We start from the raw sequence: 14,258 nt of genomic DNA on the forward strand, positions 1-14,258 counted from the left end.
TGGTGGGAGCAGGAACAAGAGGACCTTGCCCTAGGCTGGAGGCATCCCTGCTTCACGCTGCCCAGAGCTATCACGTTCCTGGGGACAGACTTGTGTTTGATCAGGACAAGGAGCTCCCCAGATTCTGGGAAGTGCTCAAGCACTTGCACAAGTCCCAGGCACAGACATTACTGAGAGGGACTGCTGGGAGGCCTGATGCTCCTGGATAGGTGTGTGTGGAGGGGTTCTATAAGGGGCCAGACTGTCACAGGAGCAAAAAGGTGAGTGACCCTTATGCCCTGACAGACAGCCAGGAGCTGGCAAAGCAGGATCCCAAAACAGGAAGGTTTCAACAGCACCCATATCTGGAGCAGGAAAGAACGGCCATGTCCTTGTGCCTTAAGCCCTTTCTTGCACATGTTTTCAGCTTTGAGCTAGTGAAAGTCTCAGCCGTTGCTCAAGTCCCTTCTTATTGCACTGAGCAGCTCTGAAGACAGCAGGCTGGGAGCTGCCATACCTGCTCCACCAAGCCCAGGACTTTAGACCAGGCTCCAGTCTCCCAGAATAGCATGCAGGAAGGGAGCCCAACATGCAGGGCAGCCCTAAAAGGCAAACCCCTGCACCCAGCACTCTATTCTTGGCTGCCCTCACACTGGCACTCAGCACCCCAAATGGCCTCACTCAGCCAGAGCTCCCAGTGACACAGAGGGACAGGGAGGTCTGCAAGGGCCTCATCCTGATCATCCAAGCTAGCCCCTGAGGCTGTTACCTGGGAGCAACAGAGCATGCAATCGTCTGCCAACCACACAGCCTCCCTGGGTACACTACAAGGAAAGCAAATTACTGCAGCTCAGCCAGATGCAGTGACTGAGAATTTTGCGTTCTCACCTGGACACTCTTGTGGGCTATTTCTCCAGGTGTTGGCCAATTTGTGGCATCACCGAAGTCACCAACCTTGTACACAAAGAGAAAAGTCCCATTAGTGCACAAACTATGGGTGCCATTTTCTGGATCAGCAGTCAGAAGCCCTCCAAGCTACACTGCCACTGCCATTATCCACTGATGTCCTGCATAGATGTTCCCAGGAGGCTTGGGCATGACACCCAAACCACATGTAGAGCCTTCCTCCCCACTCTAGTAGGGCCCCTGAATTCATCCCCAATAACCGCAGGTAAATTTACATCTGTCAGAGATTGTTATGAAGCTGCCAGCAGCCCTCTAAGTTTCCAGCTCCCACTCAGCAAAGTGTATGGCACAAAGCTGCCTGAGGTAACTCATCACAGTCCTCGTCCCTTGGACAGGTAAAGAACGCAACTTTCTGCACAGCCAGGTTCAGTTTCATTTAAGGGCCCAACTGCCAGTGTTGGAAACAACAAAACAAAGGGATTGCATAGTAGAATTGGTGAACAGAAAAAAAAGTAGTAATAAGCAGTTCTCGTGGTGATATGAGCTCTATTCCAGAAATCCCACTGACACATGGGAGGACCACCAATCTCTTCCGCTTAAGAAATGACCTGGCTACTATCATCATTTCCACCTCCTCCAGCTTTCAGAGCAGGCATGCAAAGAAAGAACCCAAAACCAGCTGCCTGGGTATACAATGAATCACGGCTGGGCACTGAATTTACAATTACCTGTGCACAAAAACTCCTCCTTGCCCTTGCGGGGACTATCATTCCTAAGTTAATTTGTAGTCACCAAGTTGCCCATAAGATCACGTCTCTACATTCAGGTGCTATGCTTCTCTCCCTAGGAGACAGTTTCCTGGGAAAGCCACTTGTAGTGCACAGCCATGCCTGTTTCACAGACAAAAGCACCTTCCATACCCAGAGCCCTCCTCTCCTTGAGATGGAACAGTTAAGAAAGTCATATCAAGTTTTGAATGTGTCTTCAGTGGCTGCCAGGAGCCAACACCAATAATCACATTCCAAGCTGTGCTCCAGCTGCATCCAACATCCTCAGAAACAACTGTGTCTGTCCATCGCAGGCTGATTCCCTGGAACAGACTGCCCTGGTTCTTCCTGAGAAGTTGCTTTGTTTGAAGTCAATTACCCTTGCTCTCGGTGTACCAGTAAAGAACAGGCTGGAGAGGGAAGAAAGAAACCTGCAGATACAAGCTTTCCACATCCAGCACTATGCTGTGAATGATCCCTCCAGGCGGGGAGGTGAACCAGGTCTCCCCCAGCCCAACTGGGCCGGAATCAGTCCCCAGAGCATGAAAATGCCAAAATGCTTAAGAGAAGAATGAGGACATTCTCCTGCATGCTCTTTTCCTGACAGCCAGTTCAGCACATCAACCTCTCTACCACCAGGCTTGCAAAGAAAGCAATCTCCTCACAAGACCCTCAAGGCACTCAGACAGCACTGACATCTGAATCAGAAGCTAGAGGCCAGTGAGGGGCACAGCAAGCATGGACTTACCTTGCTTCCCTTCCGCTGCCTCGGGTTGGCAGCCCTCACCACTTTAGCAGGAGTTGTGTTTTCTGCAAAAGGAGGAGAACAAAACTGTTAAATACTGCTGACAGTTGTGGAAGCAGAAAGCAAGCCACCTTTCCATTCAGCACAGCAAGGCTACAAGGGAAAGATGAGCAGAAAAGAGAGCCAGCTTCGGACCTGGGTTTCACAGCAGCCCATCAAGATTAAGTGGAGGTGCACTGAACACAGAGCCCTACCACAGCACTGTGCTGCAGATATGGGGAAAAGCCACGTACTTAAACCTACCACTCCTGATTAATGACTGATGCCCCAAGAAGATGGGTCCTGAACCCTGTCTCCCTGCTCAAAGGCACTCTCGCACCTAGCTCAGCCCTCCCCTCTTGGCCTTGCCAGTCAAGGAGGAAGGATGGTGAAGTGTTCAGCTTGCCCCATGAGGCACCACGCAGAACTTGATCTGCTGTTACGCACAGCAAAACAAACATGCCCTTGAAGAGGCGAGGCAGCTCTCCACGCCGACACAGCCGGCTCCACGCAGCAGAGGGCTGTGGACATGTGCTGCAGGCTGGGCCACGTGGGTACGTGGACGCTGCTCATCTCATGCCTTGCTTTGATCTCTGGTGCATCCCAGCACGGGGCAGCAAGTTCACAAGAGGGAACACACAGAGAAGGAGCCAGATCTGGGAAGGGCTTAAACCCCGCTGCAGCCAAGAGTATTTAAATAACTGAGTGCCTCTGGGGTAATTTAAGGTTCAATACCTTGAGCCCTGCCTGGAAAAAGAGCTGTCAAAACTGACCCTGCCAGAACAGCAACGTGGGGTCAGGCTGCAGTACCGGTCCCAAGTAAGGCTGCAACAAGGTTCAGCTTCTGCAGCTTTGCAAGATTTTGGTGCACAGCTTCAACACTTGCCTTGCAGGGCATGCTGGATGCTGTAGGCTCTGCACAACAAGCAGAGCCCACTGCTGCGCACTGCCAAGCAGCCACGCTGGGCTCACCACCAATGCAGCCCCTCCAGCACCAAATCCACTGGCTTTGTTGGAAACAAAACCTTCCAGACTGGGGTAGGGAGGAAGGTGAAGAGAACAGCCCCAAGGAATTGCAGGGGCTATTCGGGGACACCCCGGGAACCACTGTGAATAGCCTAGCTAACTCCATTCAAAGCTGGCTTTGATCTGCAGAAGACAGGTCCACTTTGCCTAGATGATCAAAACCGGTCCCCTTCCTTGCCTCAAAACTTATGATTCATCCTGCTGGCCCAGCCTTGCTCTGAGCTGGAGACTTTGAAGTGTCAATAAAGCAGAGCCAGACATGGCAGAATGGAGCCATCTGCACTCCCCCTCCCCAGATCCCTTTCATAAGGCTCCCACATAGGGATTTCACCCCAGGGAGAGCCCAAGCCCTCAGCCGTGCCCCCAGATCCTACCAGTTTTCCCCCAGGAGCTTCTCGTCCTGCCTGCGCTGCTTCAGCCACCAAACAGTGGCAATCCCACATGTGTCTCATTCATTCCACGTGCATCTCATTGAGAATCCTGGCTCCACAGCACAAAGCTTGCCACAAGGCTTTTAAACTTCCCTTCCTTAAAGCAGCGTAGGAAGAAAGAGTGCTTTCAAAACAGTCCCTAAAAATCTTCCACTCAACACCCACAGGTGTCACCAGCTAAATATAGCTTCCAAATGCACCAAGTGCTACAGCACAAGCCTGCAGCCAACCCGGTTTTCACAGGTAGGGAGCACCAGACTGCTCTGACAGCACCAACATACCTGGCACTGCTGAAAAAAATTCAAGTAACTGAGCTCACTTGGCAGCCTGGCTGCACACAGATCTCTTGGCTGGAGCAGAGCAGGGCTCCCGGTCCCAGTGCACAGACCCCAGCTGGATGCCTGCTCCCACCTTGCTGCAGCCTGGAGGTGACAGCGATGGCATCCTGCCTTTTCTACAGCTGCTCTCCAGAGCCTAAGAGGCAGAGAGGTTTTAGTACATTTTTGGAAGAGGGTAAATAAAGGGAGGCCCTCTGCATCTCCCCAGGAAGGAGGAGGGCAGCGCAGGGGTGCCAGCAGAGGAGTGGGTGCTGTAGCCTCTATCATCTTTACTGGTGAAGGAGTAGATGATTTAAAACAAGTTCTGCTAGTTTCCTTATCAGCAAGATAGGAACACGGATCCCTTATCTAGCCAAGGTGCTGAGAAGACTAATTAGCATTTGCAGAGCGCAGTGAAAGACAAAACACGCCCGGCACAGCACTGCAGCGGCGCGGGCACTGCAGCCTGGCGGGAGATCGATCCTGGGCGCGCAGCCAGCCCAGCGCGCGGCAGAGGCTGCGGCTGCTCCTGCCAGTGCAAAGGGAGCTGAGACCCATCGAGAGCGCTGACGGAGATGAGAGCTGCTCGGATGAAGGCAGGAGAGCAAGGGGGTGGGAACGTGCAAGGAGACAGACAGACACGCCATCTGCAGAGCCAGAGCTGTGCTGAGCAGAGGCTGTGCGTGCTCCGCGTCCTCCAGGGTGAGTCAACCTAACCCAGGGCCTCACCTCCAACCCAACACATATGCTACAGCGACGCTCCTTTACATCAAATTAAAATTTGCTCTCCATACTCCCTTGCAGAGACTCTGGCAAACAAAAAATCCAACCCGCCCAGAGCACATTTAGGCTAACCCCTGCGCTCAGCTTTCAGATGGAAACCTTCCCACAAGGACAACACCACAGCTTGCAGCACTCAGCTGAAAAGATCCCCTGTCAAACTATGCTGAAAGAAAACTCTGCTGCCCTCCATCATGGTATCAGCTTGATGAATGGGGAGCAGTGGGGTGCCACTCAAAGACAAGCAATGCTAGCGAGGGATACTAGGTATCACCCCGGTGGACAGCTGAGCAATGAAGAGCTGCTGACAGCTATCCCAGAAGTCACAACACTCTGGGTGTTTTCAAAGGGGAAAAAAAATAAAAGAAATCAAAGTGAGAAAACTAAGGTAACTGCTTTTTTTTTTTTTTTTAAAGGCATTTTCATTTTGGTTCTTGGGGTCATGTAAAGCATGAGTGGAGCATCCCTGCAGGGCCACGCTCTTCCCCCACACAATATGGCAATGGTGCTGAGGAGCATAGGCGGGCAGGGTAGCAAAGATACAGAGGGAGAATGGGGGGTGACCTAACCTCTCTGCCGTGTGTCCTGCAGGCACTGACAGCCCTGGAGGCCAGGCTCGGGTTGGGGGCACCCCAGTCCCACAGAGATGGCAATACAGTGGATTCTTGCTGAGCTGGGCAGAGCGGGGGGGACTGAGTGCAATCGGTGGCTCAGTAGAAAAACATGACTGAGAACCCAGAAGGGAACCCTGGAACAAAGCAAACCATCCTCTCCCACCACTTCTCAGGGCATGCAGAGCCTGCAGGCTTTGGCTTTTTGATGTAAATATTAACACGAGATTGATCCACTTCACAAATCTCATCTTGCACTTATTTGGTTGCTGTAAAAAACATCCAGTTGCATTAGTACTGCCTGAAAACCTAAACTGGGCTCCCTTGTGCTACGGAATGGCCAGGACAGCAGCAGGGGCAGCCAGTGCGTGAGTGTGCAAGCCTGGCAAGGGGACAGAGGCCAGGGAAGGAAGCAGTGGTTTGCCTGAGGTCAGAGAGCAGATGCTAATGCAGCCAGGAATAGAAAGTTTTGATCCCGAACACTATCTGCAGCCTTCTGCCTCCTCACCTCTCATTCCCATCCCAGCAGTATGACTTCAACAGGAGCACTGGGGTCTCGATGGGATTGCTGTCAAAGGCCTCCTAAGGCCAAAGAGTTCTGTGTTTTATAACTTTACTGTCCGAAGCACCTGGTGAACACCATAACAGGTAGGGCTGCGAGAACACTTGTGTCTTCCCTCCAGACCACGAGTGCTACAATAAAGCAGCCCTCTCTGCAGGCATCAAGGCAAGAAGGGGGCATCCAGTTGAGCAAAGACATTGTATCTGGAAGCACAACAGCCACTGCACAATGAGCAGACAGCACACAACAGCAGCTCTGCAGCCACGCGTGCTCCCCAGTGAGGGATCGCTGCGCACAGTCAGAGATGTATTTACTGCCTTACCTGGGGAAATCAAATCCCACAACAGTCGACCCAGCTCCCTGCTGTTCCTTATAGCCACTGCAGCTTGTAATGGATTTTTAGAGAACGCAGATGAGAAGATGGAATAAATCTGCAGGGCTGGGCAGGGACCAGGGATTATGCAGCAGAAATATCTGCTCCTCTAGCAAGTAAGCTGCAGTGCCTGCTCCTGGCACACCACTCAGGTGCAGCGTGGACACTACAGCCAGGACAGCCTCTGGAAGGACAGCCAATGCTCGAACCTCCCAGCAGGAATTTGGAGTCCTTCAGGGCTCTGCACGTGCTCCAGCTCTAAGACAGCACACATTCCTCCTTTCCCCAGGATTCAAGTCAACAGAAGGAAGCAGTTCTGCTCCCGAGCCCTGCTAGTCCACAGCCTGGCATCTAGGAAAAATTGCTGATGAAAGTGGTTTTTCAGCCAACAGCTTGGACTTTGTGCCGGAGAGGCAGAGGCATACACTCCATGCTGCAGATCCTGCTGGGGCAGGAGACAAGCTAGAAGCCACAGATTCCCCAGAGTGCAGGATGATCTGCCCACATGCCTCATGGTCTAACAAGATTCACTTAACTATTTTGCAGGGATGAGTCTCCAGACTGCCCTTCCTCCTCCCCATGCCATGCAGGATGCCGCTGTGCATACCAGCCAGGTACTGCAGCCCATCCCTTTCCTTATGGGACAGCAGCTCTGGCAGTACTGCTCTGAGGTCTTCAGGTGAGTAAGAGCAGCTTGAGCAAGGGGAGCTGAGCACTAAATTTGTCTGAGAAACTTGCAAGGGAGAGAAGAAAGTGCCTAGACTAAGCTCACACTGTAAGGAGAAGGCATTGCTTTATCCTCCTGAGAAACCAAAAGACACCAGGTATGACAAACTCTGAAAAGAGCAGAGACAGAAACTTACAGCTGAGAAGACTACTACTTGAGCACACTGTTTTTGTATAAAGGCTCATTGTCAAGACACAGAAAATCAGGCTAGGGACGAGCAGCTTCCTCCAGAGGTAGTTTCATGCTTCAGTTTTCAGAGCACAGCAAGAATCCCTCCAGTGGTACAATACAGGACAGACCTATGAGCACAGCACTGACCTGCAGAGGAGATCCAACAGGGCAGCAAACCAGGGCCAATCTACAGAGCCTCCATTGCAGCTGTGATCTCAAGAACTTGCTTATGACTCCAGAGGAGAGCTGGGAAGCCAAGTGGGAACAGCTGTGCACAGGCTTACTACAGCGTGTTGCCACCATAACAGCATGGAAACACAGGGCATGAACTCAAGTCCCCATCCAGACACCAAGCAAGCCATCTTTCCACGGCAGGATGATCCACCCAGCGGTGGGGGCAAGGTAGTGATTTGAGTGAGCTGGAGATATGTGCCTACATGGGGATTCTTCAGCGTTTTGGAAGAGTTGCTACCAGAAGACAACCTTGTGGCACTAACCAGCTGACATCTCCTGCTCCTGGGACTCTGGGAACCACCAGCAGCCAGCTACCTGGGCCCCGCTGCCTGTAGCACACAGTCTCCTGAGTTCCAGCTAGCAGCACAGCACCTGGCCCTGCCCACAGAGCTAAGAGGGCTACTTTTGACACCTCTGCAATGCTAGAAGTTTCTTGCATGTGCAAGAAAAACTGCTGTGGAATGGGCAAGGTGAGGAGCAAGCAGAAGATCTCCAGCTGTAGAGCAGAGCGGGATCCAGCACGGCATGTGGGCAGTCCGTTCAGCGAGAGCAAGAAAAGCTGCAGGCTCCATGGCTCAGAGCCTTCCAAGGAATTTTATGCAACTCCTCAGCAGGCAGCTCCACCTTACAAGCCCTACTGTAATAGCAAAGGAAGCAAGGAGCTGCCTACACTTCTCTGCAATGTAAGCTCTGCAATGGCTGCAAAGATCACTTGCTAAAAATAACTTCAAAAAGGGCATCTGACAGCTCTGCAAAGAGCATGGGAACACTCCTCCCACCTGGATGTCCTAAAGCAGGCTCTGAGAGGGGAGCACAGGGGTTTGCCCTGGGAAAAGGAGAGGTACTGAGGGTACACGCAGCTGAAGGCAACGTGATGGAGCCAGAGCCCTGGGCTGGCCACACAAACACCTGGGTTGCGTTCCCAGCTCAGCAGCCTTCCAGCTCGAGACAAAATCCTTCAACTTGCAACCGCGCTACCATCAGGAAGGAGCAGGTAAAGAAATGCCAACAGGCACATCTAGCATTAACAGCATCAGTGAGGGCACCACACAGTCTTCCTGGCATAAATGACTACAATTAAAGGTAGCAAATGAACTATCTTAAGGGCAAGTGACATCTTTCCATCTACTTTTCAAGCAATATCCTTCCCTGAAGAGGATTTCTAGGAAACTTTCAACACAGATGATACACACACACACTGCACCGATCCCTGGGACACCAGGCTCACACAGAAGGGGATGACAAGAACTCCACCAGTTCTGTATGGAAAACTGACTTCTCCCATAGAGTCTAAACCAAAAGTTTCTGCTAGGAGAGCTAGTGGCTCCTAGACAACAGGAGGCACCTCAGTGGGAATGTGGCTAAGCGTGCACAGTTGAGCAGACCCAGGCAGTGTCACAAACAGGGAGCTGGGCTGGCTCTGTCCCCAACAGTCCCAAGCCACCTCACAATCACCAGGGAAGGACAACCAGTGCCCACGCTGCAGCACTACTTCAGTGTCAGCCCAGCTTTTGTGGTGCAGACAAATCTCTGGCCAGCACAGCACTGAGCCAGCAATTCCCCTGTCATCACTCAGGAGAGCAATGCCAGCCACTCCAATGCCTCTGAAAACATCTGCAAACGCTCCCTGGCGGATTAAAGAGTTAACAGAGAGGGCTGGAAAAGCCGGCCATGCTCACAGCTCCCAGGCAGAAGGCATGGCCGTCCCAAACCTGTGGATGTCCATCAGGGGCGGGCTGTGGTTGCAGATACTGAGCCCTGAGAAAAGGTGCAAGTTGCTTCAGCTGCTGCTCAGGGCAACAAGGCAAAGCAAGGACACCTCCATGACAGAGAGAGGAGGACGCCAAGGGAAATACTTCTGCTTGGAGCCTGGGCAGTCTATGCTCAGCACTGAGGCAAAACTGCAAGGGCCTGGAGAGAATTCTAGCAAGCAGATGAGCCAAGTTATGGAGTCTGAGGGTCAGGCTCTCCTCCAAGCCGGCTCCAAGACCAGCTGATAGTTCATGACCTGAAAATCAGAAGCAAGGCAAAGGGAGGAGCAACGCGATCAGGAAGTACAGGATGGCAAGGACAGACACACAGGACACAACAACACTCACAGTTCCTTGTAGAAACGCAGAAGAAAACCAACTCACTCACCTCTGGGGGCTACTGATTTGCAAATTAAAGGAGGTATCCTAAGTGTCCCACCAGGACTGGCCTCCACCCTCCAGGACAGACCTGGAGCAGTTTCCTCCACTCCTGCTTACCTCTGCAGCACCACTCTGCCTGTTCTGCCTGGCTCTAATGAAAAGCTAGTTAACAGTTAATTATTACCCATTCAGACACACGATCCCCTACTCTGACTGACTGTCATCCAGGAGGGATAAGACAGTCACGTGATGCAAAAATCCCAGCCTTATGAAAGCACAGGCAACTATATTTAGTTTGAAAAACGATGACCTAGCGGGACCGCCCCTTCCGGTGCCCGGCCCCTCTGAGGAGCCCATCTCCGACACGCACAGGAAGCTCAGCACTGAGCCAAGCTACCGGGTTGAGACCAGGACACTTGACACACACAAGTGATGCATGGCACATGTGTGTGCATGTGTGTGTGTGCACATGCACTGGTCGCCCCATGGGATGTCCCGGAGCACAGCACAGGCTGGGGAGACCTTCCCTCCCTCCCGATCCTTGGTGTTGCAGGTCACCTTGTCAGCGACAAAAACTGATAAGCACCAAGAGCAACAAACAGGGCCCAGCCCAAGGTCCTGGACCTTATCTCGTAAGCAGGAGGTATGCTGGGAACTTCACTGGTGTGACCAGCACAGGGGTGGCACTTGGCAGAAAGGCACGAGTTGCTGGCCTCTCGCCTAGGGCTTGGCAGTGAGGAGTGGGGCTCCTCTGCCGAATTCAGCCCTGGATAACAGGAGGGAGGTGATGCTCAGACCTGGCGATCGTAGCATGCCTCACTAGGATCAGCTTTGCACCTTTTCCTGTAGTATAGCTCAGCCAAGCTGGCAGACATGGCTGTATTGAGAACAGCAAGGGAGCAGAAGCAGCTGTGCAGAGGTCACGCATGTGCTGTCACCACGCAGAGAGGGCCCCACAAAAAAGGTGCACGGTGACAAAAGCCCAGTCCTGCACGAGCATCATCTGCTCCCCCCTCCCACCTCAGTGGAAGAGCTTCAAAAGAAACAGCCTGAGGACCAGACATCATTAATCTCTTGTCACTGGCAGAGGGGTGTCCTCCGCCCGCATCCCGCGGCAGCCGATGAGACAGCACAACCAGCGGAGCCCGCAGCGCAGTAGGGAGAGGTCACTGTGTCGCAGCCAAGCCCAAGGCTCCGCACAGATGTAATCCCTTTAATGGCCGACAGCCTCTTCTGCAGCTGCAACTGGGGACTTGGAAGCTGACAACAACCCTTCTACAGAAGCATCTGGTACATCTCACTGTAAATATTTAACAATGAACAGACAGGAATCGAGAGCCAAGCGCTGCCGTGAGCCCCTTCAGCTCCGTGCCTCCCACTTGCCAGGAGGGGAATGCACGGTTCCCACAACAGGCACCAGCACAAGGAGTGAGGGGTCATGCAAGGGAAAGGTGCAAACTCAACACAGGCATGCACGCCTCTGGAGAAGCTGTCATCTCAAAGAGGAGATACAGAGACTAGATTTCTAGAAAGGAATTGCAAGGGAATTCAAATAACATCAGCCAGTTCTTCCCCGCTGATTCCTGATGTCAGGGTACGTTCCCCAAGCACAAGAAAAAAACATCCTCACTTAGGCCCAATATCTCAAGTCAATGACAGTGAAATTCAAGATTTTTCTTAATAACTTCGAAATAACACATACTGCTAACCTCCTTCCAGGGCACACAAACATGCAGATCCTGCTATACCAAGCATGCTTACCCATCCAGGCAGGTGGTTGCCTTCCCTTTCTCAATACACACCGCAAAAGCATGAAAAAAGACCCTAATCAGAGCGAGTCTTCCCAAAGGAAGTTGAGAGCAGCCAGATACAGAAAGGAGTGTAACACAGCACCATCTCTCCTAATTTAAAGATACAGCTCCCCTCCTCTTCTTTATAAAAGACTAAAAACTGAAAACCACTTCTGTGCAGTGTGAGCATCACCCACATCCCTTTGTGAAAGAGCTTCAAATGTTCAATTCACAGCAGCATTCGCAACTCAAAAAAGGTATCTCAGTCGCTGCTGACAGTTCTCCAGCAAACAGCTCAGGATGAAGAATACACAAAAAAAATCATCAGGAGTAGTGTGACCAAGACAACGAGCATCATTTGCTGCTGTATGAAACACTGGTGCACCCACAACTGAGACCTGCAGTCAGGTCTGGTCTCTGCATCCCAACAAGAACACAGCAGTTACAGACGAACAGAGAAACACCAATCATGAATCAGGAGCGCTGCATGAAGCTGGTAGGAGATCCACTTAAAGCAAGCACAGGACTTCTTCAAGTGGCAGCTGACATATCCACAGAGGTTCCAGTGGTGACATCCTCACTGTCCTCATCCAGCAGGAGGAGTGGGGAGAGGGAGCAAGTCTTTTCCTCTGCTCTGCTGACACACAAACAAGCCCAGCACACATTTTCTAAGGGTGGTGAGTTCTCTCAGGTTTTCTCCTGAGCTCCAGATCACAGGGTTTGAAGTGGTTTCTTCTGAAAAGCAGCCTACAGCTGAAGCCCAGTCACTCAACGTGAAAAAGGGGAGGACTGAGATTCGTTGCACCAGACACGGTAAATCAGCAGTCTCTCGGAGAGAGCAGCTTTATTTCCAAAGGCTGTTAGGTAAGCAGGATGCAAGCACTGCTTCCCTTCCACCTCATGGCACCAGCACGTGACACCCTGCTGAGGGCAGAACGCCTCCAGCACCCCATACAAACAAGCAGGTGCATGCTCTGGGGCATGCCACAGTGGCTGTGCCTACAAAATGGCTGGTGCTTCGGCTCAGGCTCCTCACTTGTCCAAGTCCCAGCTCTGCTGCCACAACTCAGCATTCTCAGTCACTGTGCTAAATGCTTTCTTGGGCAAAAGGACAACAGACTCTTCATCAGGAAGGGAAACTAGCCATAAAGACCCATCTGGCCTTGTAAGATTAACCTTACAGAATAGGCACTGACATAGATTACTGGAGTCTAGGTGATTTGCAACAACAGAGCGTAGCAAATTAACATGTTAGCAAGGGAAGGGAGGTGAGGAAGTCAAAACCAACAGCCTCAGAAGTGCAGAGCTGCTGCACAATGCTAGGAGAACCCTGCTGGCAGTGCTTCTCTGCTCTTGCCTGCCACATCCACACTGTGCTGTGTGCAGGGGTATCGGGGCTTCTAAGTGAGCTTTGTACGCAGGAAGAAAAAGCACAGTTTGAAGGTCTTTCTGGAGAAGGCATGAGAAGACATGACATGTGCAGTGTCAAGAGGCCACTGTCATTAAGAGGAACCCTGTTTAAGCTGTCATTTATGTACTTAAAAATATAGAACTGTAAAAATCCCCCAGCCCTGTGGGCAATGTTTTCTGCAACACCACTGACACATAACATGCCCTCACTGAAGCACATGCTATCATCTGCTGCAGATGCACACTTGTGCCCCACCCCAGAGCCAGCTGTGAAGGTCCACAACCAGCTGGAGCACAGAGGATGGAGTGGTGCCAACCAGAGGACATCTCTGCCTCTGCAGCACAGGCAGACAAAACACTGCACCCGATGAAGGCAAACTTTCACCTTCAATGGTGTAGAGAAGCTTCTTACAAGAAGAGGGAAGAAGAAAATCCCTTTAAGTCACAGAAATTTTTCTGTGCAGTCATCACTCCATTCTGGCTTCAGGCAGGCTGTACTCAATGCACGGGAATAAAACCTCTGCTCCTCCAAAACCAGCCTTAATACTTCACTTTCATGCATGTTCTGAAAGTAATAAAAAACAGCGAAAGGCTTACAAATGGTTGGGTTACATTTTTAAAACCTAGAGAAGCAAATTCTGCAACACAAGGGGATCTGGCTGTATACCATGTTAGCTGGCTAGAGCTCCGCAAACAAACATACACACACAACTTCCAACTGCCTGCTCAATTCATGAAGCCAAACTTCTGTCTCCAATGTCATACCATCACTCTTAGAAAACAGTGATTTGCTTTTTTTCCCAAAACCAGCTTTAAGATAATGGAGCTGATTTTCACGCTTCCAAATCTTGATCATGCAATGCTTCACAATCAGCAGCAATTTATCCTCACACCATTGCTGCGAACTGGGGAAACGTAATCCCATTGCAAAGCCAAAAAATGCAGACAGGAGGTGGACACAGCGACGTGACCAAGGCTGCCCAAGGTCACATCAAGAGCAGCCCCCGATTCCCAGTGCCTCAGCTACAGGACATCCAAAAGGCACTCCAGCTCCTGAGATAACAAGATGATCCTGAGTGCTCTTGGTACCACTGGGTAAAACATAAACCTCTCCAATATGAGCTCTCCAACAGCGTCAACCTGGATGAAGAGCCTGTGACAGCATGGGATAAGCAAGAATTAAGGTCACTGATACCTGCTTTAAAGAGCTACTGATTCAAGCCCCTCACTCAGAACAGCCTCCCCTCCCTGCTGATGA

The 14,258-nt window shown here is 51.5% G+C and overlaps 1 protein-coding gene across 4 annotated transcripts in view; it reads right to left on the bottom strand.

The window, feature by feature from the left end:
• The window catches only part of LARP1 (La ribonucleoprotein domain family member 1), a 44,398-nt gene that overhangs the window by 14,909 nt on the left and 15,231 nt on the right, over positions 1-14,258 (bottom strand). For 2 of the 4 annotated variants that reach the window (XM_021410615.1, XM_021410616.1), the window contains exons 3-4: positions 2,401-2,462; positions 868-933 (exon numbers count right to left, since the gene is read on the bottom strand). In XM_021410615.1, coding sequence (XP_021266290.1) covers positions 868-933; positions 2,401-2,462 — 128 coding nt within the window. Of the gene's footprint in view, positions 1-867; positions 934-2,400; positions 2,463-2,592; positions 2,612-2,700; positions 2,774-14,258 lie in introns of those variants that run through there. The other 2 variants (XM_021410617.1, XM_021410618.1) reach the window with 2 other exon arrangements.

The sequence above is a fragment of the Numida meleagris genome, chromosome 12 (genome assembly GCF_002078875.1).
Source record: "Numida meleagris isolate 19003 breed g44 Domestic line chromosome 12, NumMel1.0, whole genome shotgun sequence".
In the NCBI taxonomy this organism is placed as follows: Eukaryota; Metazoa; Chordata; class Aves; order Galliformes; family Numididae; genus Numida; species Numida meleagris.